Source organism: Herpailurus yagouaroundi, unplaced genomic scaffold (assembly GCF_014898765.1).
Source record: "Herpailurus yagouaroundi ecotype Mexico unplaced genomic scaffold, PumYag 211, whole genome shotgun sequence".
Lineage (NCBI taxonomy): Eukaryota > Metazoa > Chordata > Mammalia > Carnivora > Felidae > Herpailurus > Herpailurus yagouaroundi.
Window position 1 is genome coordinate 7369109 of NW_024412442.1, and position 27627 is coordinate 7396735.

Genomic DNA, 27627 nt, shown 5'->3' on the forward strand with positions numbered 1-27627 from the left:
TTTATTGGTTGTCCTTTATTCCATTTTATGATCATTCCATCATAAATAGTCCCCTCTGATGGACATTTAGGTTATTTCTGGTTTATCACGATTGAAAACACCCTCAAAAACAGTATCATTTTATATCCCACCCACATGCATGAGAGTGTTTCCTCCCTCCCACAGCCTTGGCAGACTTTAAACCTATCAACTTTTTGCAGTTTGTTGTAATTTGATTTTTGATTGCATTTCTTTAATTGTGACATAAAGCCACTTTGTGTTTATTGGTCACGCGTAATGTTTTCCTTTGATCTGTACATGAGTGCTGACTCCATCTTCAACTTTTTTTTTTTAAATTTTTTTTTTTCAACGTTTATTTATTTTTGGGACAGAGAGAGACAGAGCATGAATGGGGGAGGGGCAGAGAGAGAGGGAGACACAGAATCGGAAACAGGCTCCAGGCTCCGAGCCGTCAGCCCAGAGCCCGACGCGGGGCTCGAATTCACGGACCGCGAGATCGTGACCTGGCTGAAGTCGGACGCTTAACCGACTGCGCCACCCAGGCGCCCCCATCTTCAACTTTTTTAAAAAAATTTTTTCCTAAATGATTTTGATGGACTCTTCAGAAAACAAGGAAGTTAGTTCTCTTTGTTCAGTTTTATGATGCCCTGCCTCTGCTTGTCTTGAATTTGATAACTGCAAGATTCAGATGAAGTTATTATAGAGCTTGATGGATTACTCTTTTTGAATTATTGATTGCTGACTGCTTTACTAATATGTACGATCATGAAATATCGAAGATTTTTTTGTTGATAGTTGTTTGTTAAAGAATATTCTTTAAGAAATCACCTTGGTTAAACAGCAAATTGACAATGCTTTTAATCCAGAAGAATGTCATGTATCCAGTAACTGTTTGAGTTACTGAATCAGCTACATTCTCTTGGACAGAGATGGTAGAAATAAAAGGGAACTTAGTGGTTTTTAAACCTTTTTTTTTTTTTTTAAGGAGTTCTGCTTTTTCTCTGGTTCTAGTGTCATATAGCTGTCTAACCTGTGGCATGCTGCCTTACTTAATATTCTTTTGCATCCAAACATTTTCCTCACTCCAAGCCTTTTCTTTTGTCGTTACCATTTTTATGTTCTTTTATATGTGCTATTTGTGTTCATCTATGATTATTCCCTTTTTTTTTTTCCCCTGCTTGTTAAACCTTTTAAATCTGAATGTTCTGGGTAAATTTCACTGCAGCTTTATTGATTGGTTTTCTGAGATAATTTCTGTTATTTTCTCATTTGTCTTTTTTAACCTAGTATCATTTGTAATTGTTTATACAGAATTTTAGTTTTTAAAGTCTCTCTGTAGTCTTTCCTCTTAGATTTTGAGTTATGAATTCATAGCCTGTTATTTAAATGAAGCTTTTGAAATCCGTTTTACTGATCTGTATCATATCTAACTATGCCAGTATTTCCTTCCTTGTCTGACGTGAACTCTAAAATTATATGAACACTTTCTCCCTGTTTCCTGGCATTTCCACTCAAACTTGTTCCTCATTCTTGGTTGAAAATGTGTCCAGAGTTGTAGTTTTCTTCTTTATTAATCAAGCATGTCAGGAATTTGTTAGAAAACTACATATGGTTGAATACTTTTTCTGTAAGTATTTTGACAGTTGTAAAGTACTGTATCTTTCCTGTTTCAGTTTTATGCACTATTCCAAGAATGTACCCATTTCTACCTTACTAAGGCACGTGTATTGTGTTCCACTGGATTTTTTCATAGATACATGTATTTTAGACTTGTGCTATCCAGTATAGTAGCCATGAGCCACATGTAGCTATTCATGTTAAAAAAAAATTTTTTTTAATGTTTGTTTATTTTTGAGAGAGAGCGGGGGAGGGGTAGAGAGACGGGAGACAGAGGATCTGAAGCAGGCTTTGTGCTAAGAGCAGAGCTTGAACTCATGAACTGTGAGATCATGATCTGAGCTGAAGTCAGACGCTTAACTGACTGAGCCACCCAGACGCCCTATTTGTTTAAATTTAAATTAATTAAAATAAACATTGATTTTCATTTGCACTAGTCGCCTTTCACGTGCTCAATAGCTACATGTGGTTAGTGGCTACCATGTTGGACGACATAGATACAGAACATTTTCATCATTGTGGAAAGTTCTATTGTACAGTGCCATTCTAGACAGTGCCGTTTTGCTTTTCATTCTAAAAAGGTCTCGTTCCTGGAGATGATACAGTTATTCCTTCTATGGCTATCTCTGGTATTAAGCAAAATAAATTTGAGATATTTTGAGGTGGGTTGCATTTTACATATTCATAGTTATAATCAGATTACTTTTAAAAATCAACTTTATTGAAGTATAATTTATGTGCAATGAAATGTAGTCACTTTTAAGTTTACAGTTCAGTGAGTTTTGACATGTATACACATCCACGTAAACAGCACCATAGCCAAGATTTAGAACATGCCCTTCTGCCATCAGGTCCCCAAACCTGGTTCTAGGCAGTTTCTAAATCTTAATTGTAGTTAAGTTTTGCCTGTATTGATATTTTATATAAATGCAGTTACATAGTATGTACTTTTTTTGTATCTGGCTTTTTTCTCTAAGCATAATTATCTCAGTTGCTGCTTGCATCAGTAATTTGTTTCTTTTTATTGCTGAGTAGTATTCCATTGTATGGATAGGACAGGATTACTTACCCATTCACCTTCGATGGACATTTGGGTTGTTTTAAATTTGGGTCTACTATGAACAAAGCTGCTATGAGCATCCATGTCTAAGACTTTTGTGGACATTTATTTTCATTTCTTTTGATAAAATATCCATGAGTAGAATTGCTGGGTCATATAATATAGGTTAATAAGTTAGTAAAAGAAAAAAATAGTTGTGAGGTTAATGTAGCAGAATAGAAATCGTAGGAAAACTGACACATACATTGTTAGAGAAAGATGCCAAGATAATTCAATGGGGAGTGGATACTCCTATTAACCAACGCTTTGGAACAACTGAATGTCGGTATAAAAAATAAAATGAACCTTGACTATTTGTCATATACACAAAAATCTCATACTACATACAAATGGATTGTAGATAGAAACATAAAAGTAAAATTTAAAGCTATAAAATAGGTAAAAACAGAGAAAAAAATCTTTGTGACCTTTGGTTTAGTCAAAGATTTCTTAGTGCACAGGAAGTTAAGCATGAAAAAAAAATTCACAAATTCGACTTTATCAACATTAAAAATTTCTGTTCTTTGAAAGGCACCATTAACAAAAAAGAATGAGTCTGGGAGAAATACTCGCAGTGCATATACCCGACAAAGGACTTGAATTCAATACAATATAAAGATGCTTTTACAAATTTGTAAGAGGACAACTCCATAAAGAAAAGGGCATAAGATTTGAACATAAACTTTACACAGAAGATATGTAAATGATAAGTAAGTATATTAAAATATATTCAAAATCAGTCATTAGGGAAATGAGAATTAAAAGATAGTGAGGTGTGGTTTCATATTTACTGGGATGGCTAAAACTTAAAGGGCTAATTGGTTGGCAAGGATATAGATCAACTGAAACTCTCAACCATGTTGGTAAAAGTGCAGAGTGATAACAACTTCTTTGAAGAAATATGTGGCAGGTTTTTTTTTTTCTTTTTTTTTTTTAAGTTTAAATTTTAGTTAATATACAGTGCAGTATTGATTTCAGGAGTAGAATTCAGTGATTCATCACTTACATACAACACGCGGTGCTCATCACAAGTATCCTCCTTAGTACCTATCACTCATCTAGTCCATCTCCCACCTCCCTACCTCCATCAACCCTCAGTTTGTTCTCTGTAGTTAAGAGTCTGTGATAGTTTGCCTTTCTTCTCCACCCCGCCCCCCATATGTTCATCTGTTTTGTTTTTTAAACTCCACATAGGAGTGAAATCATGATACTTGCCTTTCTCTGGTTGACTTATTTTGCTTAGCGTAATTCATTCTTGCTCCATCCGTGTTGTTGCAAATGGCAAAATTTCATTCTTTTGGTAGTTGAGTAATAGTCTTCTCTCCCTATCTGTCTCTCTGACATCTTTTTTTTTTTTCCATTCATCAGTTGATGGACATTTGGGCTCTCTCTGTAGTTGGGCTATTTCATTCTGCTATAAACATTGGGGTGCATGCTTCCCTTCAAATCTGTATTTTTGTATCCTTTCGGTAAATACCTAATAGTGCAATTGCTGGATTGTAAGGTAGTTCTATTTTTAGTTTTTCCAGGAATTGCCACACTGTTCTCCAGAGTGGCTGCACCAGTTTGCATTCCCAGCAAGCAGTGCAAAAGGGTTCCCCTTTCTCCACAGCCTCACCAACACCTGTTGATTCTTGTGTTGTTAATTTTAGCCATTCTGACAGGTGTGAGGTGGTATCTCATTGTGGTTTTGATTTGTATTTCCCTGATGAGTGATGTTGAGCATTTTTTCATGTGTCAATTGACCATCTGGATGACTTCTTTGGAGAAGTGTCTATTCATGTCTTTTGCCCATTTCTTCACTGGATTATTCGTTTTTTTGGGTGTTAAGTTTGGTAAGTTCGTTATAGATTTTGGATACTAACTATATATATTATTTTTAATGGCCTTCTGAATTTTCTCAATGGGTTATAGTTCACTTCCCCTACTGTTTCTTTTCCCTCTAGTTTTATTTTCTTTAGTACTGGGGATTATTGTCTTTGAGCATAGACCTTGACGTAAAGCTCTTAGTTTTGCTTCTCTGTTTAACTTGAGGTAATTAATATAGGAAAAGGCAGTACTGTCCAGGCAAGTGTTAAGAGTGGATTTTCAACAAGATACTTGTATTGGATGTATGATTGATTTTAGGTTTGACAACATGAAGGTAAGTAGGAGAAAATAGTTAAGGACTAGAATGTCTGGAGCGCGCCTGTGTTAATGGGATTAAGGCAGAGATGACTTATATGTTGAAAAGGAAAAACAACAACTCAGTTTTTGTTTTCGTAGTAGCAGTGGCAGCTGTAGATGAGTAGAGTTCTAAGAGCAAGTTTTAATTTAACATGAATACAGCAGAAGTAAATATGATGCCAAATAGCTACAGAAAAATATAGCAGATAAGTAATTATTTTGCTGTTTTTAGATATGCACTTTTCTGTTTTTTAAATCTGTTTTTGGATTAGTAGGGACTGTCCAATGTTCTTAGGCTCTTTTCTGAATGGGATACCTTAAAAGAGGGTTTGCTTCTGGGTTTCTCTCCAAGTGCTAGGAGCATTTGGTATGATTGTGGTCGTCTGTACTACAGTGTATCTGTAGTAGAGCTTGTCACATAGGAGGTACTCAATAAATATTTCTAAGATGAATTTTTATCAGTTCCCCAAGCATTTGAAAATGAAATAATGCTCTAATAATATAAAATTTAGTATCAATATGTATTGACACCAAGCAGAGATATACCAATTCATCTTTAAGAAACAGATTAACTCTCAGGTTTTACAGTAAGACTTGAATTTAATTCTCTAGAATATAGTCTACATAAAGCCCATCAGTGGGTTGGTTAGCTGTTGAAACATGGAAAAAACATGGCTAAGGGAAAGGAAACTTTAGCCAATGAACTTCAGATATTTTGGGCAAGACCATTCCTGTTGTGGAGATGGAAACATCAGAATGTCTTTGTTAGAAATTGATTTAACTAGCTTCTTTTGTTTGATTCCATGTTTATTCAGCAGCAGTATAATTTCACTTTTCAGTGGGTCTGCTTATGGCAAGATCTTGAACTGGCCATAAAGATGTGAATAATTTTGTTCCTGTGGCAGTTGGATTTTTCAAGGAAATTAATATATTGCCATTATGGTCATTATGATATTTATATATCAGTCATATGATATGAGTTTGAATTTGTCCCTGAAAAAAACAAAAGCACCACTCAATATACTGACAGGATCAGGGCTTACCCAGAAAGGTAGAAGATCAGACCCTGGACCATCACACTAATAGTACTTCACCAAAGTAATAACAGAATTTTTGAGGCCTATAAAGAAAGCTTATCTTGCAACCCAGATTCTTTTCCCCCCTCTATTGGAATGAGTTTAGTGGCATGGTCAAGTGTTTGGAGCAGCTAGATAGAATTTGGCATTTGATTTATGTGATCTTTTTTGCAGTTGAACATTTTGTATTCATTTGCCTGTAGAGTGCTCTCCAGTTGGTAGAGCAAGTATATGTAAATGTGTATGTACTATATTTCATAAAGAAATATTGTAAGGTCAAATTTGAAGTTATTTTATGATCACTGACTTTCTTAATTGGAGTATTTAGCCCATTTATATGTAGTATAATTATGGAAATGTTTTGTTTACGTCTGTCATTTTTCTATTTGTGTTGAGTTGTCCAGTATTCATTTATTCATTCATTTATTCCTTCATTCCTTCTCTCTCATTCGCCTTTTCCTGTCCTTTCTGAAGTTAATAGAATAACTTTAGGTATTTAATTTTAATTCTGTTGACTTTAGCTGTACTAAATTTATATACTCATACATATTTTAGAGATTGCACACCAAGAATTACAAAACACATTCTTAGCTTACTATAGTCCTCTTAGAGTTAGTATTGTCAGCATTAAAATGTAAGAACCTTACAAAAGTAAAATTCCTTATCCTTCCATTTCTTTTATGTGGTTATTGTCATATATTTTATATCTATGTATGTAATAAACCCCAGAATACAGTGTTACTTGATTGCTTTAAGCAGTTGTCTTTCAAAGCAAGGGAAGAAAAAGATGTTCTTTTATAAATGTAAATATCTTTTATATGTACTCCCATTAGTTCCCTTCAGCCTGAGGGCAACAGATTTTCACTCATCTTTTGTTGATCATTTTTGAGGCGCATTTTGCCGGATATAGAATTTGGAGCTGAGGTTTTTTTTGTTGTTGTTGTTGTTTTCCCCTTTCAGCACTTTAAAGATGTCATTTCATGAGCTTTGATAAGAAGTCAACCATTATTGATAGTCCTCTGTTTTTGTTTCTTTCCCTTTATCGTTGGTTTTCACTGGTTTTGACTAATATGCATAGTGGTTCTTTTTCTATTTCTCCTACTAGAGGGTTAGTGAGCTTCTATAATCTTTAACTTGATGTTTTACACCATTGTTGGGGAATTGCCAGCTGGGATGTCTGTAAAAAATGTTTTTCTGCTCCATTCTCTTTTACCTGTCCTGAGACTCCAGTAACATATATGATAAATTACTTTGTATTGTTCCACAGGTCACTGAACTGTTCATTTTTTCAGTTTCTTTTTTTTGTTCTTCAGATTAGATAATTACTACTAATCTGTTGTCAGGTTCATTATCTTTGTATTCCAGTTAGCATTTATACATAACAAACCACCTCTAAACATAAATACCACATAGAACATTTATTTATCTTCTACTCATGCATTCAGGGAGTCAGGAATTCAGATGAGGCATGGTGGAGATGGCTTGTTTCTGCCTCACAGTATCTGGAGCTTTAGCCGTGAAGACTTGGTGACTAGAAATGAGTTGACACATTGGGGGCCCGAATTATCTGCAGGTGTTTTCACTGGCATGTCTGGTAAATGCTGGCTGTTATCGGGTCTTCAGCTGAGCTGTTGGCCAACACCCTTCTACTTGACCTTTCCCAGTGGTCTCTCCGTGTAGGTTAGTTTGTGCTTCATCGTAGTATGTTTGTTAGCTTGGTGTCCAAAGTGAGGATCCAGAGTCCAAGGTGAACGTACGTGACATGTTTATGATCTGGTCTTAGAAATCACTCACTGTCACTTTTGCTACACTCTCTGAGTTCCAGCAATCACAAAGCTGTGCCCAAGTTCTAGGGAGGAACCGCAGACTTTACCAGTTGATGGGAGAAGTATTAAAGGTACGTTAATGAAGAGTGTGTGGGATGGTGCTACAGTCACTCTTGGAAATGCAGTCTGCCACGTCTTTCTTCTGCAGTCTCTAGTCTTCTGTTAAGAGCACAGAGTAGATTGTTCTTTCCAGATACTGTACTTTTGAGGCCTAGAATTTCTGTCTTTTACAGTTTCTGTATCTTTGCTGAGACTTTTCATCCTTTTACTTACTGTAATAACCTTCCTTTACATTCATGTGTGTATTTACAATAGCTGCTTTGTAGTCCGTCTCTGCTAATTCCAACGTCTGGTTCATCTTGGAGTTGGTTTCTATTGACTGCTTTTTTCTCTTGGTCGTGGGTCATGTTTTTCTGCTTTGCATGTCTAATAAATTTTAATTGTATGCTGAATGTTGTGAATGATATGTTGTAGGGAGTCTGGATTGTTACTTTCTTTATGGGTGTTGAGTTTCACTTTGGCAGGCATTTAAATTAACGGTTAATCTGGTATTGTCAGCCTTGGTTTTCTTTGGTTAAGGCAGGCCTATTTCAGTTTTGTCTTTCATCTTAGGGCATGGTCCTCACTTCGAAGGTGTGGCCTTTCTGGGGTCTCAGCTGAATACCTGAGGTGCTTACATGAAGTCTCTCCATTCTGGCTGGGCCAGAGCTCCTTCTCTTGGTTCCGTGCTGTCTCCGGTGTCCTCTCTAGTATGCTTTTAGACCCTGCGCACCTGCAGCCAACCTTTGGCCAAGGACCAGAGGTGCATTTCTGTATGGACTCCTGAGGCTCTCCCATTCATCCCCTTTTCTGTGCTATTCTGTTCCACAAACTTTAGCTGCCTTAGCACCCCTGAGCTTAATCAGATCTCTGCCTTTTACCTCGGTGAGATCTTTGTTACATTTGTTGTTTCTGCTTCATCAGAAGAGAGCCTCCCAGCTGAAAGCACGGTGGTTGTGGGAGTGCTCTCCTGTTTTTCTGGAAGCCTCAGAAGCCTGTGCTGCCTTCTGTTTTGTGCCTCAAATAGTCACCTCGTCCATTTTGCCCAGTTTCACATTTGCATATAGCAAGAGGATGATTTGTGTACCAGATATTCTGTAATGGTCAAAAACGTATCCATGCTACTGTAAGAAAATTTTTATTTGATGACCCCTTTATATTGAATGCCAATATGAAAAGAAGATTCTTAGAACAAAATTATTTAAAGCATGTAATTTGGTTACAATAACCTTGCTATTATAAAATAATTTATAATGTTCAAATTTTGCTTTTTATTGCATTTTACCCATAAATTTGTGTTGACGTTCTCTAGAAATGGCAGATACAGTGAAAATGTTTATATTATTCTCTCTTCCCAACTACTGGTTAAACATTGCTAATCAGTAATGATATTCTTTTCCAGTTTTCAACCTGGATGTTTTTTTATAGTCTTAATATTGCACCCCAACAGGCTGCCACCAGTTTGATGCCTGTTTGCCAGTTCTAGCGTATTTCCATTTTACTAACCCAATCAGTATTATTTTGTGGGATATTTAATTTTATGAAAGGTTACCCCAGTGGATAATTTTCTAGAACTAAGGTGATTTCAAAAAAAAAAGAAGAAAAAAAAAAAAAACATGCTCAAAGGAATCACTCAGGCTATTTAGTAAGTCCTCAGCACTTACTGTATAGAATGTAGAAAAATACAAGATTGGGAAGCAGAAATTCTCAGCCCTTGTGCCTCTAATAATACTTGAGATTTAAAAGAGAATCAAAAACTGGGTTTGAATATACCTTATAGACACCTAGCCAAAGTAACCTGAGAAGTGTCTTGATGAAATTAAAGATTGGGCTTTCCATGGCTATGCCTCTAGGAGGGATTTAAAGAGCATTTACTAGCATTTTAACAAATTGTTTGTGTTTGGTTACTCGTTGTTTCTCACTGGGATCTGATTTGTGGTTTTGTGATTGTGTACGCCAATAATTTCTTTTAAATATCCTCAAGACAGGCTCAGTATGAATGAAACCTCATAAGTCTTCATAAACAGGAATTGCATGAATCTCATTAAAACTATTTCTCAAGGAGGACTGTTATCACATTAAAAAAAAAAAGCCTAACTTCTATTTTTTTCTAATTCAAAAATAGTATGTGAAAATATTGATTTTTATGTAAACTAAGATATATTGTTCAAAAGCAGTTGGATTTCTAAGCTCATCAGACCCATTTTTTGTAAGTACAATAGTTTGATACAACTTTGTCCGTTCTGTACTTTTTGGGAAAATACAGTAGGACAGGCAACTTTTCTTTTCTTTTGAAAGTAGCGTACGCTTCTGTTTTAACAGCATAGTTGCAGAAGTGTTGGAAGCGAATAGTGAAAACCTACGTCTGTCCCCGAGAACTTTGGCTAACCATTATGACCATTTTGGTAGGTGCCCTTTCCTTCCTTTAGGCACCACTTGAATGTGCCTGCGGGGCCGCCACGTGGGAACCCTTCTCCCTGGATTTGGGCAATAGGATGTGCATGTCCTTGTTAACATAGTGTTGCTTTATGTACTTGGATTCAAAAGTTAAAATGACCAGACCCAGGATGAACTAAAAATAAATTGTTAATCCTCCGGAACACCTTTTTCTCTGCTCACATTTACATTACAGGCTTTCTGTGAGAAAACTGTAATTTGCAGATCATTTCCTGCTTATTCATTTTCTCTCAGAAGAAACCCTTGGAGGAAAAGATAAGGCAGATAGTGATGAATTGTTGTTTTCTGAATTTTATAATCACTGTCCTTCAAATAATTTGTTTCTGTCTTGGTTATCCCAGTTGTCCATAGCATTTATCTAAATTTCTAAATTTTCAACCAAATTAAAATACAAACTGAGAAAAAGTTAAAAGCTTCTGGAAGAAAGCATAGAGAATATCTTTGTGAACTCTAGGGGTAGGGAACGATTTCTCAGAGGACACAAAGTTCTAAACAAAAGAACAAAAGAAAACTTTGATATATTGGATTTTATCAGAATTTAAAATCATTGATTGTCAAAACACATTATTAAGGGAATGAAAAGGCAAGTCATAGACAAGGAGCAAATATTTATGTCAGTACATGTGTCTGACGAAAGACTTTTTACCCAGAATATATAAAAGCCAGTAATAAATAAAAAAGCCAGTTAATACAACTGGGGTGGGGGAGAAGAATGAGCCCATGATTTGAAGAGACATTTTAAAGAAGAAGGTATAAAAAAGGCTAATAAACGAATGAAAACATGCTTAAAGTCACTAGTCATGAGGAGAAGGAAATTTAAAACCGCAGCAAGATACCATTTTATGTACATTAGAAAGACCGTGATTAAAACAGCACCAGATGTTGATGAGACTTTGGAGCAACTGGAACTCTTTTAAAATGCAGATGGGATTGTAAAATGGTATAACTGTTTTGGAAAACCGTTTAGTAGTTTATAAGTTAAACATACACCTGTCTACCCTGTCTACCTTATGACCCAGCAGCTCTACTTCTAATTATTATTTATTTATGCGAGGAACGAAAAGCATGTGTCCCCAAAGTTCTTGCACAAGAATGTTTATGTACTTACTCATGATAACCCCAAACTGTAAACGTCCTAAATATCCATCAAAGGAGAATGAATAAATAAATGGTGGTGTAGTCACACGATGGAATCATACTGAGAATGAAAGGAATGAACTATCGATATAGGTAACATAAATCAATCTGTAAAACATTAGATGAAAGAAGCCAGTTGCAAAAGACTGTGTATCATGTGATTACATTTATATGATGTTCAAGAACAAGGACAAATTAATCGGTGGTACTATTAGCTGCCTGGGAGCTTGCTGGGGTTTGACTGTAAATGGGCATGAGGGAATTTTCTGGGGTGGTGGAAGCATTCTATATCTTGATTGAGATGGTTGTTACAAAACTCGTAGAATTGTACACCTAAGATCTGTTTGTTTCACTGTGTGTAAATGTTGCCTCAGTTTAAAGAAAAAGTACAAACTGAGAAAGGTACAGGCATGGAGAAGATAAAGATGGAACAAGAGACAAGAGACATAACACTTTTTTCTGTAGTGTATTCAAGTTCAGTAGAAGTCGTCATAGAATCGGTGCTTCCTTGATTAGTTGAAGAAGTAGGTTAAAGTGATGTATCATAAAAAAGTGACACACACCTTAAATATTTAAAGAAAAGAACATGTGCAATATTAGAATCAAATATTGTTCTACAGGTTTATTAACAACCACCACCAGAACCAAAAAGTAGTTATTTTTGTTTCCTTCTGCTTGTGGACCCCTTCTTAGAGTGATTTTAAGTTAGGATTACGAATATGCCTGCTATGTTGGTCATTTGTTTTTGGTTTGCAGTAGAAAATAAAGATTAGAGATAAATTAGAGAACAGCCATAGAGAAAATCAGTGATCATCTTTTTCTTCTCCTTCATTAGTAGAACACTTGCTTGTTTGCTGTGTACATGTTTTCCCAGAGTGCCCGTAGTAATTCCAGCTCCCCCTTTGGCTAGATATGATAATGTGACAACTTACGATCTGTTGTTTTAAGTTGAGTGATGATTTCTTAAAGGAGGGACCTGTTCTTCTTTCTCTTCTCCAGTCTGTTACTGCTACAAATATGGCACACCATCTTGGACCTTGCGGCTGCCTCTCATATTGGCCAAACAAATGATGGAACATTCCTTTTATGAAATCCTTTTATCCAGTCCTTTATGAAACATCTGCCTTACCAGCTGTAGACTGCTAATCCTGGAGTTTATGTGAGAAAATAGTGTATTTAATATATTCAGTAGCCTATTTGTTTATGAACTCCACCTCCGCAACCCCCCCCCTCGCCTTTTTTCTGTTTCTCACAGGTAACCCTTATTCTAATTGATTCAGTTACTCCATTATTAGTTTGATGGCAGGAGCCATAGTTCATAAATAATTTTATCCCAGGGAAATAAGCACAGCTTCAAGTATATAATACGTGTTCTCTCCATACTCTTAAATAAATAAAAGGTAACATTGATAGGAATGGGTATCAAGGCATGAACACAGGAAAGCACACCATTCAAAATAAATACTAGTGACCTGAGCCCTCGATGAAGCACTGGCCATGCAAGGAAAGAGCCTGGTCTAGAAACTGTTGAGTGGTTTAGAGAATGAGGGCCTGACTCTGCAGAAATAAGAGGAACCCATCTTGTCATACTAAATCCATGAGAAAATGTTTTGTTGGTATAGGAATGTCAATAGAGAGCCATTATTATGTTAGTTTTGATTGTAATCAGAAAATATTCAAAACCTAATACTTGACGTATTATAGTTAACACACTAAATAAAATCTACTTATAGTCTAATGACTTAATTTTTAAGTGTTGGTTATAAATAATAATATTTTGACATTTGCAACAACTGTAGTGTGACATAAAAATATATCATTTTAATTAGTGACAAAGTTACTTGTGTAACTGCTTGTATTACTGAGTGACACGATTTTTCACATCCAAGTTTATGAACTCTTTCCGCCTCCATCCCAACCACACACATACTTTCAGCCCTTCTTTTGCTCGTTAAATTGTAATTTTGGTTATATCAATTTTGGTTTTTATGTGATCATGACTAGATAAACACCATTTACAGTTAAGTAGTATAACTTTTTTTCTGGAACATTTTGTTTTCCCTGGAGTTGTAATTCTCTCTCTCTCTCTCTCTCTCTCTCTCTCTCTCTTTCAACTTTAGTTTCTATGTTCTTATCCGTGAACTGTGTAAATCTCTCAACATGTTCAAGCATATTTGGCATTATGTCAATTTTATCTTCTTCAGGAGCCTTCTGATGTACCCTAATCTGGGTTAGTTGTTAACTAGACTTTCTTCACCAACATTCTGGAAATTCTCTTTTCCCTTCTCATGAGTTGGATTCTTCAGTTCCTGGAATTGTCATCTTTCATGGTTTCCCACCCTTCTTTTGGTGGAACATATCTTCTGGTAACTTCCTGAGACAGACTATGTGGGCAGAAAAATTACTTGAGACTTCTCTTATTTAAAAATATCTTTATTCTATATTCACGCTTGATTTATAGTCTCTTTTGGTATGGAATTCTAGGCTGGGAATACTTTTCCCTCAAAGTCAGAAGGTTTTCTGCAATTGTTTTGTAGCTGCTAGTGTTGCCATTAAAAACGGTGATGTAATTCTGACTCCAGATTATTTTTATGAAACCTGTTTCCTCTTGGGCAGCTTCTAGGGTCTTAGGTTCTTCTTGTCAGTATTCAGAAATTTCACTAAGCTATGTATGCCTTTATTTGGGTCTGTTTTCATCATTTTTGCTGAATACTCATTGTATCCTTTCACTTTGGAAACTCCTTCAGTTTGGGGTATTTTTCTTGAATTATATCTTGCATTTCTTCTCCTTTTGTTTTCTTTTCTCTGGAACTTCTATTCATATGTTGAAACTTTTGGGCTTTAAAATTTTTTAAAATCTCCTCTTTTGTTTTCCATTTGTCTTTTCTATTTATCCTGAAACATCCTCAGCCTTATACTTTTCTAACTCGTCTGTTACCTACCTTATAAGAGTAAACAAATTTATATGCAGAAAGTATTTCAATGTGATAAATGAATGTGGTAAGTGCTTTTGTTGGCTGTAATTGTTGTTCAGTTTCTTAACTGGAGGGAGAGGGCTTTGGTCTGGATTCTTTGACTTACTAGCAGTATAACCTTGGGCAAGTTGTGTAATTTCTTTGATATCTACTTTCTTCATTTGTGAAATGTGAATGAGCTCTCTCTCTCAGATGTTTGTGAGTGTCAACTGAGAATATATATGTGAACATACTTTAAAAACTTTGCATGGACTTATTGGTTAGTACTTGTATCTTTCAAATATCAAAAGTTTTTAGTTTGCAAGAAAATGATGGCTGAATTTTCAGGGTTGTTTTTCAGGTTGCTTGATTGCATGGGACTATTTCTTGCACATCTGCATGAGCTAGGTGAACTTGAGCTAAATGCTAATGCTGCCTTTTAAATGACGTATTTCTTAATGCTTTGACCTCCTAATCCGAGACTGGAGACAGGTTATGACAGTATTTATTCTGTGACAAGCTCTATCGTTACTTCAGATTGTATAAACCTGTGTAATGTAATAATTATTTACGAGTAACCTGATTACCAGTTGAAATCCATGAAGAGAGTATTTACTGGAATTTATTTATTTATTTTTCTTAAATGGTATTTGAGATTAGGAAAAATGGAATCTCTCCTTTAGGTATTCTCAATAGTATAAATGTAATTTCAAATGTTAGCTTATTTTTGTTAATGGTGGCTTTTTGTTTGTTTGTTTTGTTTTAAGGTTTTTGGATTCAAAGCATAAAAACCATTACAAGATATACAATCTGTAAGTATGTTTTTTATTTGTATGCTTGCAAATATCATCTAAAATTAACTATTAAGTGAAAGTTATTTCCTTGTTAGAATCAGGTAGAGTTAAAGATATATTTTAACAGAATTGTGTTCCTAAAACAATTAGTCCAAGATGTCTGATTAAGAGCATTGTTAGGTCACTCAGAAAGTGTAGTGATGAGGTCAAAACAGTGTTGGCACACATTCACATTACTTGATCTGCTTTAAGTGACTTGGAATCCAGCCCATCTTTGAGCCAGTAGCCATGCGGTAACTTGAAGCGTAATTTACAGCAGAGCTTTTCTGTTAAAGCATTAATAACATCTTCCATGGAGGGATGCTTCAGAGTGGGTGTAATTTTGTTTATTCTGTGTCTTTAAGGTCATTTGATTGAAACAGCTATTAGGGTAATCTCTAGCTCGTAGGTACCATTAATAAGTTACCTACAACTGTTGAGTTGGGTGGTTTCTCTTGTCTCGGGCAGGATGTAAGGATTGCCCACTTTGTACAGCTAGCTCGTCTTCTCTTTAACCTTTTGTTTTTCTTTTTGACTTTGTGAGTAAGGATGTAAAAAGGGAAAAAACAAAAAAAATGGGAAGAAAATATTTTATCACTTTTGCCCTTGAAGACTATTATTCCTTCCCCAAATATTGACCATTTCCTACCGTTTTAAAAATGGCATATAAAATGTGTTATTTTCCTACCTGGTTTTTATTTTTCCTATGTGATATCTGTAAATTATGCAACAAAAATTTTTAATCTGAAGTTACGTTTACTAATTCACTGTCACAATTTTTGTAAAATTTGTTAATCAAATGTGAGAGCAAGATTCTTTTCTACCTTCCATAGGCATTTAAATCTTCACCAAAAAGGATGTCTGCCTTGTCAGCTTGTGAGATTTGCTTTTCTATCTTTAATTTAGTGATCTTTCTGTTCTGATAAGACCTCAGAAGACCTGAGAGTGAAGTAGACACCATTATTGTTTCTCTTTGTAACTTTTCACTAATTTCCTCAGATTCACAAAGAAGCAAACGTTTATGCAGTGCTTGCCACATTAGGCATTGTAAAACTGGGTGGTGGTTCAGAGGTGAATAAGATAGAGTTTCAGTCTCTGGTAGTTGATAGTCTAATGTGATAGGTGGACAAACTATTACAAAAGAGGTGACTGTTGTGTAGAAGAGAGCTGTGTGGGCAACAGTGGAAATAGTAATTGTACTCCATAGGAAAGTTTTCCTAAAGAAAGGCATGTTTGGGCTGGGGTGAAAGAATCCATGGGGCCTGTCCTGCAGGCCTCAGGTTAGGGAAATGGCATTGCAGGCAGAGAGAGGGGCACATAAGGACCTTGTTGGCATAATAGTGTTTAGAATATGGCAGATAATCCATTACGGTCAGATTATGGTAGGTGTTGGGGGGGGGCGGGTGTGGCGGTAATAGATAACAAGGTGAAGAAAGTAAATGTGCTGTAGAGACTTAAGTTTGGGTGGGCCCCAGCTTACAAATGATCTGTGCATATATTTTCCTCTTGTACTGATTAACCTCCTGTAACAAGCCTTGTTGCAGATGCCATAGTGTTTCCATGTAGGAAAATAAAAACCACAAAGCTTTTTATATTTTTTGAATAACTAGACTCAGAAGCTAAGTTTAAAAAAAAGCGCACACACACACACACACACACACACACACACACACACACGACAAGAACTGTCAGAAGCTTCAGTCCACTGAGTTACTTCGGGTTTAGACTCTCAAGATAAGGCATTTAGAATTCCAGATGGAAGGGAGAAAGATACCAAAGACATATTCTGCCTTTTTCAAAAATTTATTTGAATTCAACATTATATCCAAAGAAAGGGAAGGAAATTCTTTTCATTCCTGTATTCAGTGGCTTCCTGCTTCCAGAGTTTAGGACCTAGGCTTGCACTGTCAGTACTGTGGATCACTTGGCATTATTTTGGTTAAAGGTGGCTTTCAGGAGCTCGTCTGGGGACTTGGCTGCCTGTTTGTTTTTGTATTTCTAAACATTGGATCCCACAGTTAATGAACTCTCGTTATCAGTGGAGAGTAGCTTTTGGTATATGTATTTCAATTCCCCTTCCCCACTCCGTGTAATGGAATCATAGACTTTTCAGAACTGGAAAGTACCTGAAAGAGATCATTTAGTCCAACCTTCTCATTTTACAGATGGGGAATCTGAGGCCTAGAGAAGTTAAGTGAGTTGAACAAGGTCACACAGGTACATATGGTAGCAGACCATCCACTATTTATGCCAGTATTTTCCTTTCTGGTTTGTTGTTGTTGTTGTTGTTATTTGTTTGTTTTAATCTCCCCAAATTTCACTTACTTCAGAAGTTTCTAGAACTACCAACTTGTAGCATGTTGTGATTTCTGATGTCACTTTTCATTCTACACCTTCTTTCTACCTGTTTATATTTCTGGCTCTGGGTAAGTGAGTCTGGCTAGCAGCAGATGTTTCTCTTTTATTGCTTTTATTTTGGGGATGTTAATTACTTGTGATGTATGTTTTTGCGAACATATATAAATGGAAAGATCTTAAAATATTTACTCTAGACATATGTATATTAATGGCATATTAAACTTTTTATGGCAATTACGGCATGTGGGTGAAGAACGGTTTGTAATGTGGACTTTTTAAATGATCGTACCTGTTTATATTATCAAGCATTCAGTAAGTTATTTTAAGAAGGAACAAAATTTTGCCTCGTATCATTAATCAAATTTGGGTATAATGATACTTAGTAAATTAGTTTGTTTTGTGCAGGTGTGTGTATTTCATTCTTGTATGTTCCTCTATTATAGCAGGTATGTGGGTGGGTGTAGGAGGTGAAGGGGGCAGGTAGGGAATGAAGGCATAATATAGTTCTTGCCTTTGAGGAGCTTAAATGTTCACTGGATACTAATTTTTAAAAAGGTTGCTGTATTTCAGTGTGTACACTGTTTGACATACAGCTCTCCATCATTTTGTGGTAAATCTTTAGCTGTTGTTAATTATGTCAAGTTTTCTTTTGTAAAACAGGGATAGCTTTGTTGAAGAGAGTTACAGAAGAGATCTACATGCCTAGCTGATTCTTCAAATCTCACTTCTCTGGAAGTTTTTCCTAGTAATCTTATCTCTTTCTTCACATTCTGTCTACTGCTTCATTAAAAACTAAGGTTCTTCATCTCTCTTGTCTCATATAAGCCTACATAAAGTGAAGATTTTTAAAAAATGGTATCTTTTAACTTAATTTTAATTATAAGAAAGTATAAATGGTCAGATTTACCTAATACTTGTCTTAGTCAAATCCCATTTTCCATTTATGTATCTTCAGTTTTGGTTTGTTGAGAAACTTGTGTTATCAACTAACATAACACACAAAAGCTATGAGGAGCTTCGTGTGTGTGTGTGTGCGTGCGTGATGTGCATGCAGTTACTAGAGAAGGTTGTGATTAAGAAGAGAGTCCTCATTCTTACCCTAGCAACCCTCCTGCAGATCACTTTCATCACTACGGGTCCCAGTATATGTTCTCACATACGCCTCGTCCAAACCTGCAGAGATTTTCATAACTTTTTCATTTTTTCATGATCACTCTTTGTTGGTTCTATCTTTTGTGCCAAATATCACTTTTATAGGAAGGCTGACTTTGAGTAAAATTTGTTACTGCTTTTGTTTTTAAAACCGTTCTCTATTTCTTCTTATGTATAAGAATATAAATATTCCTATGGCACAGTGCTGGAAGGAGTTTGACTTGTAATCACAAGTATTGTGCTTAAGTCCTGGATCTTTGATTTGCACGTTGTGGTTTGGGGCAAGTTTTTCGATGCTCTTCTAAATCTTTGCTTTCTCATATATAAATTGGAGATTATATGGCTGTGACTATGAATTAAAAAACTCGGAAACTCCTTTGGAAGGTGTGCGCATCTGGTAGACATGTAGTAGCTCATTATTTCCACTTTTTCTTCTTAACGGTAACGTTGGAGAATCAGTTTATGAAGGTAGTTCTTCAGCAGTGTTTGTGGAACCAAACATTTGAGCTCCTGAAAAAGCACGGGAATTTTAGCGAACTAAGGTTGTGCTGCCATGAGACCAGCTTCTTAGAATTGTTTCCTAGGTTGTTCCTTGTCCCTGCACCTAAATCCTGTCTTTGCATGATTCCTTATAAAATATTCCATTATGGATTCTTCACTATTTACCAGACCTCTTCTTTAACCTGTACTAAAGAAAGTATAAAATGTGACTTTTTTCTTGGTCAGTCTTCCTCGTACCTGTCACGTTTTTTATGAGTGAGTATGAAATTATTTAGTAAGGATACGTATATGTGCATATGTCATAGCTAAATAATTTTTTTGAGCGAAACTCAATATACTAAATTATTCAAAAAAGGGGAAAAGTTGTATTTTAAGCAGTAGTATGAAAGCTGATTTATTTCAGGTCTGACGAATTAGAAACTACTGGATTCTAATTTGTTGATAATTAGTTCACTTTAATGTGGATTTGGATTTAAAACTGTTTAGAGGAACTATACAGATACTTATAGGATTTCTTAAATGTAAGATACGTGTCTACAGTCACGTATTTGAAACTCTTGGGGCCAGTTGTGTTTTGGGATTCAGAATTTTTCGTTTTGCAGAAGGGTACCATGAAAGCAGATACTTTGTATTACATGATACCTGGAGCAAGTACATAACATGAAGTGTTTGACTCTTCACTCCAAGGGCATTAATTAAAGAGGGCATACAGTATCATTAACTCAGGTCAGGTTCTGCTACAATTGAGTTTGCTGTATATTTAACAGAAAGTGTTAGATGTTTCCAAATTTGGGGGTTTTGGAATTGGAGATTAAGGGATTATAGGCCCTTATTTGTTTTAAAATGCTAAGTTTTTGTTTTATATGATTTTTTAAAAAAAATGTGGTTTGGTTATAACTGCTGTTGTAGTTACCACGATGCTGCTGACCACAAACTAAAGTATAGGGTCCCTTTTGGAGCCTCTTAAAGGTTTATAAATACAGTCTGTTAATCATAAGTAAGTCAGTGCGTGATGATAAACATGTCACTACTGTTAAAAAGACAGCTTTAGCATGCTCTAAGTAGTGCTAGGTCAACATTTTACTATTCTATATTTATTTTACTTATTATTCCTTCATGACTCTGAGACTTTAATTAAAACTTGTAACCTGAGAGATTATTGAAAAAGATGACCTTGGGCTTTTCTAAAGAGAGAAAGGTCTGACTTAAAAAAATTTTTAGTTAACTGTTGTTTTTTAGTAGATTAGCATCATTCACTTTCTTCCATTACGTTTTCTTTGCCCTTATAATTTTACTATTTAAAAAATTTATCTTTTTAACTAATAGCTTGAGAACAGTATGTATGTGCAACTCTGAGGTAAGGATAATATTGAAACTGGTTAGTTGTTTCTATATACTTGTGAAATCAAAAATAGATTCCATTAGCATGCAAAATGTCCATCCAGGAAATTTGAAGGTGGAGATGCGGCTGAATTGGCAATGTTGCATATTAGTGGCATCACATGTTTTGTAAGCAAGTGCATAAGCTATAATTGCATACACTTAACATTTCTAAGCTTTGGTTTCCTTAATTGTAAAATAGTGGGATAATATCAGTACCTACTTCATAGAATTTCTAGGATTGAAAGAAATAGTTAATACAAAACAGCATGATGTGTGGTCCATTATAAAAGTTCAGAAAAATGTTTGCTACTGTATTTTTTTTCACAAATGTAAAAGATAACTTTAGATCACATTTAAACTTTTCTTTTAGGTGTGCTGAAAGACATTATGATACCGCCAAATTTAACTGCAGAGGTAGGTATTAACTGCAGAGTAATGTATTATGTTATATAACTTAAAACCAGTAGACGAAATCTTACTGTCATAGCAGTGATGAATAATCTCATTATTAAGTGAGATAAATATTTATCTTAAAGATGGTCTTAAAAAATTTGCAAAACAAATTTAATTTTGCTGCTGTGTTTTGGGAAGCAAGTATCCTATAAACCTGCCGGTACTAACTAGTAGGAAGACTAATCCCAGAGTAGACTAAGAATTTGGAGAAATCCCTAGACTAACAATACAGTAAAGAGAGGGGTAGACCTACTGCTGGAGACATTTGGTGTAATAGTGAGAGATTATAGATTATAGGAAGAAAGCAGATCAACTTAGTAATTCTGTTGAACGTAACCTAAAAGGGGGGAAAAGATATGACAAATACGGACAAGAGGAACCTGACAGATGAGAGCAGGGAGCTGCTTTAAGTGAGTTCTTCTCCAGGTGTAATGAATCCTGTCTCCAAGTCTACATAGAGCTTCCTCTGTGTTTGTGGAACCCCTTGGGCCACGAGAGACCTGGAGAGTGGAGAGGCTTGGCAGGTCCTGCCGTGATAGTCAGGAGAAGGTAGACGCCGGGATCCCTTCTGAAAATCTAGAATGGACTTTCAGACAGCTGGTTGGAGAATTCAGAAGCACTAATGGCTGTGAAGCCAGGACATACTCACTAAGAATTTTTCCTTTTTCATGACTTCGGCTGCTGCTTACTAGGCAAAGCGTGTTTTGGTCAAGGTTCGTCTAGCTTTAAATAGATGTTTAACAGATTCTCCTGGATGTTTTTGGGTGCCACTGGGAAGATGAAGATGGGATGATAGTACAGCCAGACCGATGGCCAGGTGAAAGCTGTCCTGATGACTCCTTGTAATGGAAGTCGTGTCTTCCAGAAGAGCTCACCTGACATACGGGAGGACTTAATTGATCAAATCCTGTTCCACATTATTAATGACTTGACTGAAATTAGAAGGCATACTTTTCACATATTTAGATGACACAGAGATCATTATATCCTCTGGATTCAATCAGGATTTTTAAGGATCTTAGTCGAGTGGACCCGAGGCAGCGACCAGTAAGACAGAATTTAATAGGGATATGTTTAAAATCCTATTTCTAGGCAAGTTAAAAAAGAACTCTCAATTCTGACTGACTACAGGGAACAGAGAAATTTTGGGTTTTTATAACCCATACGAAAAGACCTGAAATTTCATTTGATAAACTTTACTACAATTGTACACCTTTTTATAAGTGGCTTTTTTTCAGTTTCTTTTGTAAATGCCTTTAAAATCCCATGTAGTATGTACAACACTAACATTCGCAAGGCCATCTTTATTATTTTTTTTTTAATGTTTATTTATTTTTGAGACAGAGAGACAGAGCGTGAGTGGGGGAGGGGCAGAGAGAGAGGGAGACACAGAATCTGAAACAGGCTCCAGGCTCCGAGCTGTCAGAACAGAACACAGTACAACGTGGGGCTCGAACCCACGAACCGTAAGATCATGACCTGAGCCGAAGTCGGCCGCCTAACCGACTGAGCCACCCAGGTGCCCCTGCAAGGCCATCTTTAAATAGCACACTTTGCATTTTTTTTATATGCATTGCAAATTGCAGTCCTTTCCAGTGTTGATTTATTGGTAATAGATACTTTCTTTGGAATGTATATTTGTGATGATGTAATAGTATAAGCGTTATTATTCGTTTTGTCAGAAAATGCCTTGAGAGCCCTGACAGGAAACCTGTGTGACATTCCGGGTCCTCCTCTCCCTCTGACACGTTGTGACTTGTGCTTGCTCTCCAGAGCAGTCTCCTCTTCGTCATGGGGGGAAATAATCGGCCTCTCTGTCTAGTGCATAGGTTTAAAAATTAATGAGAGACTGTTTTCTGTTCAAAAATTGGAAAATCATCAGACGAGTATTTTTCTCTGGAGTTTAGTTTTCCTTCTAAACATCTGTTAAGCTTATATGCAACGTTTCTGAAGTTAACCTACTTTTAAGAAGCAATTCAGGAAGGCTGCTTTTCTCATTCTGAGGTGATCTTTTTACACAGTTGCACAGTATCCTTTTGAAGACCATAACCCACCGCAGCTGGAACTTATCAAACCCTTTTGTGAAGATCTTGACCAATGGCTCAGTGAAGATGACAATCATGTTGCAGCAATTCACTGTAAAGCTGGAAAGGGACGAACTGGTGTAATGATTTGTGCATATTTATTGCATCGGGGCAAATTTTTAAAGGCACAAGAGGCCCTAGATTTCTATGGGGAAGTAAGGACCAGAGACAAAAAGGTAATACATTATATTAAGTTATATTTGATGTTCTTTCTTTCTTCTTCCTGGATCTGAGAATTTATTGGAAAACAGGTTTTTAAAAAGTTGGTTGGTAGCCCTTGTTTCTTTATTCTGAACACTGAAATCAGTTACTGCCTTAGCTGTCGTATGAGCAAATGACGGATTCTTGCAGTTTTTCTGTTGATGCTAAGCATTATCATATCATGCTAGTAAGTGTATTGGGCATTTGGTGTGATAAAATCCTTACAAAGCAGTACATTGATCAAAAGTAAGCTTGATACTTCTGAACGTTGCCTGAGAAGAAAATGTCTTTGGATAATAACTTGGATGCCATTACCTAGTTTTACAGTACATGAAAACCATTCTTTAATATGAATGTTCATAAATACAGTTATGGTTAAGATTAGTCAAAGGTTCTTCTCTTATTCAGAAGATTAAAGACTATTGAAAATCAGTGACACACTTAATCTGTGTAGTATGTTTGAGAGGAAAACACAAACTCTTGGGAGAGCTTTCACAGTGATTTTCAAGGGATTCATTTCTTTGGGTGGCAAGTGTGATAAAATATGTTTATATTTCTTACAAAGAGATTTTGTACAGTTCTGCGTCTCTGAGAAGGAAAAACCCAAGATACTCCAGTGAGAGAGAGAAAAACCCGTTCCATCAAACTTTATGTGAAGATTTTTTTCTAGTTTTAGTAATGTTTACAATCAGGAAGGCTCTCTTCCAGTTTAAGCTGATTTCTTTTTAATTCAGCTTCCAAACAGAAACATAAGTGATCATTTCCATCATTTTAGCCAGGTAGTTGCATTGATTGCTGGTTTATTTTCTCCTTCCTCGTTTCTTGTTTTATTTGTCTTTGTGACTTTTTATTTACATCTGAGGATGTCAGAGTACTGTTTATTCTCCTCGTTTATAAATTTGAATCTTATATTAGTGCTTGATTTTGGTGAATGTTGACTATGGCAGTGCCTTACACTTCTGTATGTTGCACATACCTGGGATGAGAGCAGTGGCCTGAGTCTTGGAGTGGAGGGCGGAGGGCCTGCGCTCTTTACTTCAGCTCACTCTTGCATCTGGGGGGAAATTGTTGCTTTTACTGATGAAAAATGTAGACATAAGTTGTTCTACACTGAAGCAAATAAATGCAGGGCAGCACAGGGAAAAGAGAATGCATGGGAAGAAGACCATAGAGAAACAGGTCAAGTCAAAGTACAGTTGCAGAAGTAGTGGTAGGAGTTGAGAACAGGGTTGATGAGCAGTAGGCATTTTGGTTGTGGGAAAGAAGTCCAGTAAAAAGAATTTAAAATGAAAATAGAAGAGCTGTATAATATGGAGCCAGAGCACTAGATTTAAGCTAGTGGCTCTGTAAGTGTTTATGTTACATACCTTCCAAAAATATGATGAAAGCTATAAATGGTCTCTCCCTAAAAATGTTCATGATATACATGAACATAAAATTTTGCTTATAGTTTTTAATTGCACTGAAATTTTTCTTAACGTGGAAAAGAAAAGGAGTCTTCATAAGAATTATGTCCCTTTTTTAAATGCAAAAAGCAGTGACCGCTCACTACTTGAGAATGATGAGTAGATCAAGTGGTAACAAATGAAACAAAACTAAGGCTTAATTCTGTTCAATAGTAAGTTTTAATGAAAGGGCTGCTGTTATTTAGATTTTAAATAATACATCAAAACTATGTCATCATCTTTTACTTGACAACTTAAAAACAATTTTTTCCTAATGTTTATATTTTCCAGTGGGGGGGGGGGGGTACAGAGAGCAAGCAGGGGAGGGGCAGAAAGACAGAGGCAGAATCTGAAGCAGGCTCCAGGCTCTGAGCTCCGAGCTGTCAGCACAGAGCCTGACGGGGGGCTTGAACTCACCAGGAGTGAGATCATGACCTGAGCCGAGGTCGGACGCCCAACCGACTGAGCCACCCAGGTGCCCCTGCCTGACAACTTTTATGTGATCTCTGATATCCAATCAATTTTGACTTTGTTTTTGTTGAAAACAATTACTTAAAACCCTGTCTCACTAAAGAGTGAGAGAGTAGATGGAATCCGTTAGATTCTTTTCTCGGATGAAAGTAGGCTTGTGTCAAAAAATAAGAATTCTCTCCAGATAAATTCGTGTTACCTCATTTTCTTTGCCTTTAGTTAATGAGATCATTTTTGGCAAGATCTTGGCATAACGCTATGTTAGGGAAGGAAAGGATTATGACTTCACATTTTAGTTTTAAGGTTGGAGAGTTAGACTGTGTAAATGAGTTTGTATTTTATCTAGTTAACAGCAGTTAAAATTTTTGACTATGAAATTTGTCTTCTGAAACCAGTGAGTTTATGTGTAGCAAAGCATTTCATAATTGCTCCCACTTCTTGACAAAACCTCTCGAGAAGCCCTTGATTGAAAGTCTTGGCTCTCCTGAAATTTGGCAATTTTCACAACAGTAGACTTTTCATGACAGATCCTCTTGCTCAGGCTGTGATTCAAGGCTTGGCATTCATGGAGCAGTAGAGCACTTTCACAACAATAGATAAGATTTCTCTCAGGATTGACGGTAGAGTCTTGCACCCCAGTGCACAGCCGTGAAGAGGGCGGTGAGTCACGGTGACATGCAGAGCTCTGTCTTTACCAGAGCAACGAAACCAGATGTCTTGCCAGGCATTAAGGGGTACTGTCTGTGGAACACTGCGATTTCTTCAGCAGTGTTTTTGGGGCAAGGAAACTTCACCATTTTGAAAATGTTAATGTCCCCTGAAGTTTCCAAAGAGGATTCCAAAATAAATTATTCTTTGGTTGTGTTAGCATGCGTGTATTTGATGAAAACTAGTAGCTGGCTAAAGGGAGGTGTCATCATCCTATACTGAACGGAAGTGGTATTTCCAGTCTTTTCATGCCCTGCTTCGTAGTTTTAGAAAAAGAGGTCAGTTTTTTTGGATTGGGTAAAATTGGTCACTAGAGATACTGCAACGGTATTATTTTCTGTTGCGAGCTCCAAACGTGTTTGACCATTTCCAAAGTATTTGCCTTTGCCACGTTCATCTGCGACTTTCTTGTTTGTTTGACATTCATAACCATCGGGATTTTGAGGTGGGAGTACTTAAGGTTTTTTGGTAATAGTCTGTCTAGCCTTTCCTAATCAAGCGGTGCTCTCACCCAGTGTCTCTCTCCCTCCTCTCCACACTCACCCATACACATATACATATGTACCTGGTCTGATGTAGGGCTTCTTCAGGAGAGTTGGCTAAATGCTTCTGATAGTGAGAACCAGCCGTGTAAGAAGTACTTGGGATAGTCTGTCCCATCATATTCTGGGATAAAAGTATAACCCAAGGACACTCAAACAGTTTAACTTAGATCCAAGAGAAGTCTTCATGAACAAAAAGGACAGGTTTTAATTTGTCTTTGGAAAGATATTTTAGTCCTCACAATCTGATAAATATTCTCAATTCTGTTTTTCTGTAGAGATTTGGTAAAATGGCAAGGCCCGTGGGATATTATTGTGAAATAGGGGCCAGGGTGAAAAGGTTGCGAGAGAAGTGCTTATGAAAATAAAAAGCGGTATGTCCTAGAATGTGATAGTCCCCACATCATCAGCAGAACCGCTACAGGCACACTGCTTTCTTCATCCTCTTCGAGGTTAGGATCTCCCCCAGGAGGAGGAAGCGGGCTAATAGAGGATGGAGTTCTGTGTACTCCGTAAAATTGTTATGTTTGGCTGTTACATTATATCAAGACTCAGAGTTAAGTAATTTAGCCAAAGTTGATCACTTTTAGCATCTTGGAGTCAAATCATCAAGATCTGTTGTGCTTATTAGTTCATGATTAATTAATGTTTACAGACCTTTTTTGGGTGAATTAGTCACAGGGTCTAAAGAAGTATGCTAATGTGCTCTTACCTTTATTTTCTGTGTATATTTAAAAAGGCAAAAAAAATTTATGAGCAGATGCTGTTGATGAAGTTGTATTTTACAAATGGTTCCATTTGCATCTTATGTTCACATAGCATTAGAAAGCTAGATTAAAGGGATAAAGATTGTGGGCATCAGATTATGAATTTTTTTTGGTAGGATTTTTTCCTATTTGAAAAATGATAAAACTGATTTCCCAGAACGATGAAGTGCTTTGATTAAAGGTGATTCAAACAGTTAATGATAGGGGTGCCTGAGTGGCTCAGTTGGTTAGCGTCCGACCTCGGCTCAGGTCATGATCTCGTGGTTTGTGAGTTTGAGCCCCGCGTCGGGCTCTGTGCTGACACCTCGGATCCTGGAGCCTGCTTCGGATTCTGTGTCCCCCCCTCCCTCTGCCCCTC

General features: G+C 36.5%; 1 protein-coding gene across 3 annotated transcripts in view; it reads left to right on the forward strand.

Annotated features, from left to right (window-relative positions):
• The window catches only part of PTEN (phosphatase and tensin homolog), a 92293-nt gene that overhangs the window by 40287 nt on the left and 24379 nt on the right, over positions 1–27627 (forward strand). The window contains exons 1-4 of one of the 3 annotated variants that reach the window (XM_040454243.1): positions 12501–12576; positions 15139–15183; positions 20969–21012; positions 23073–23311. In XM_040454243.1, coding sequence (XP_040310177.1) covers positions 12575–12576; positions 15139–15183; positions 20969–21012; positions 23073–23311 — 330 coding nt within the window. In that variant the 5' untranslated portion in view covers positions 12501–12574. Of the gene's footprint in view, positions 1–12500; positions 12577–15138; positions 15184–20968; positions 21013–23072; positions 23312–27627 lie in introns of those variants that run through there. The other 2 variants (XM_040454242.1, XM_040454244.1) reach the window with 2 other exon arrangements.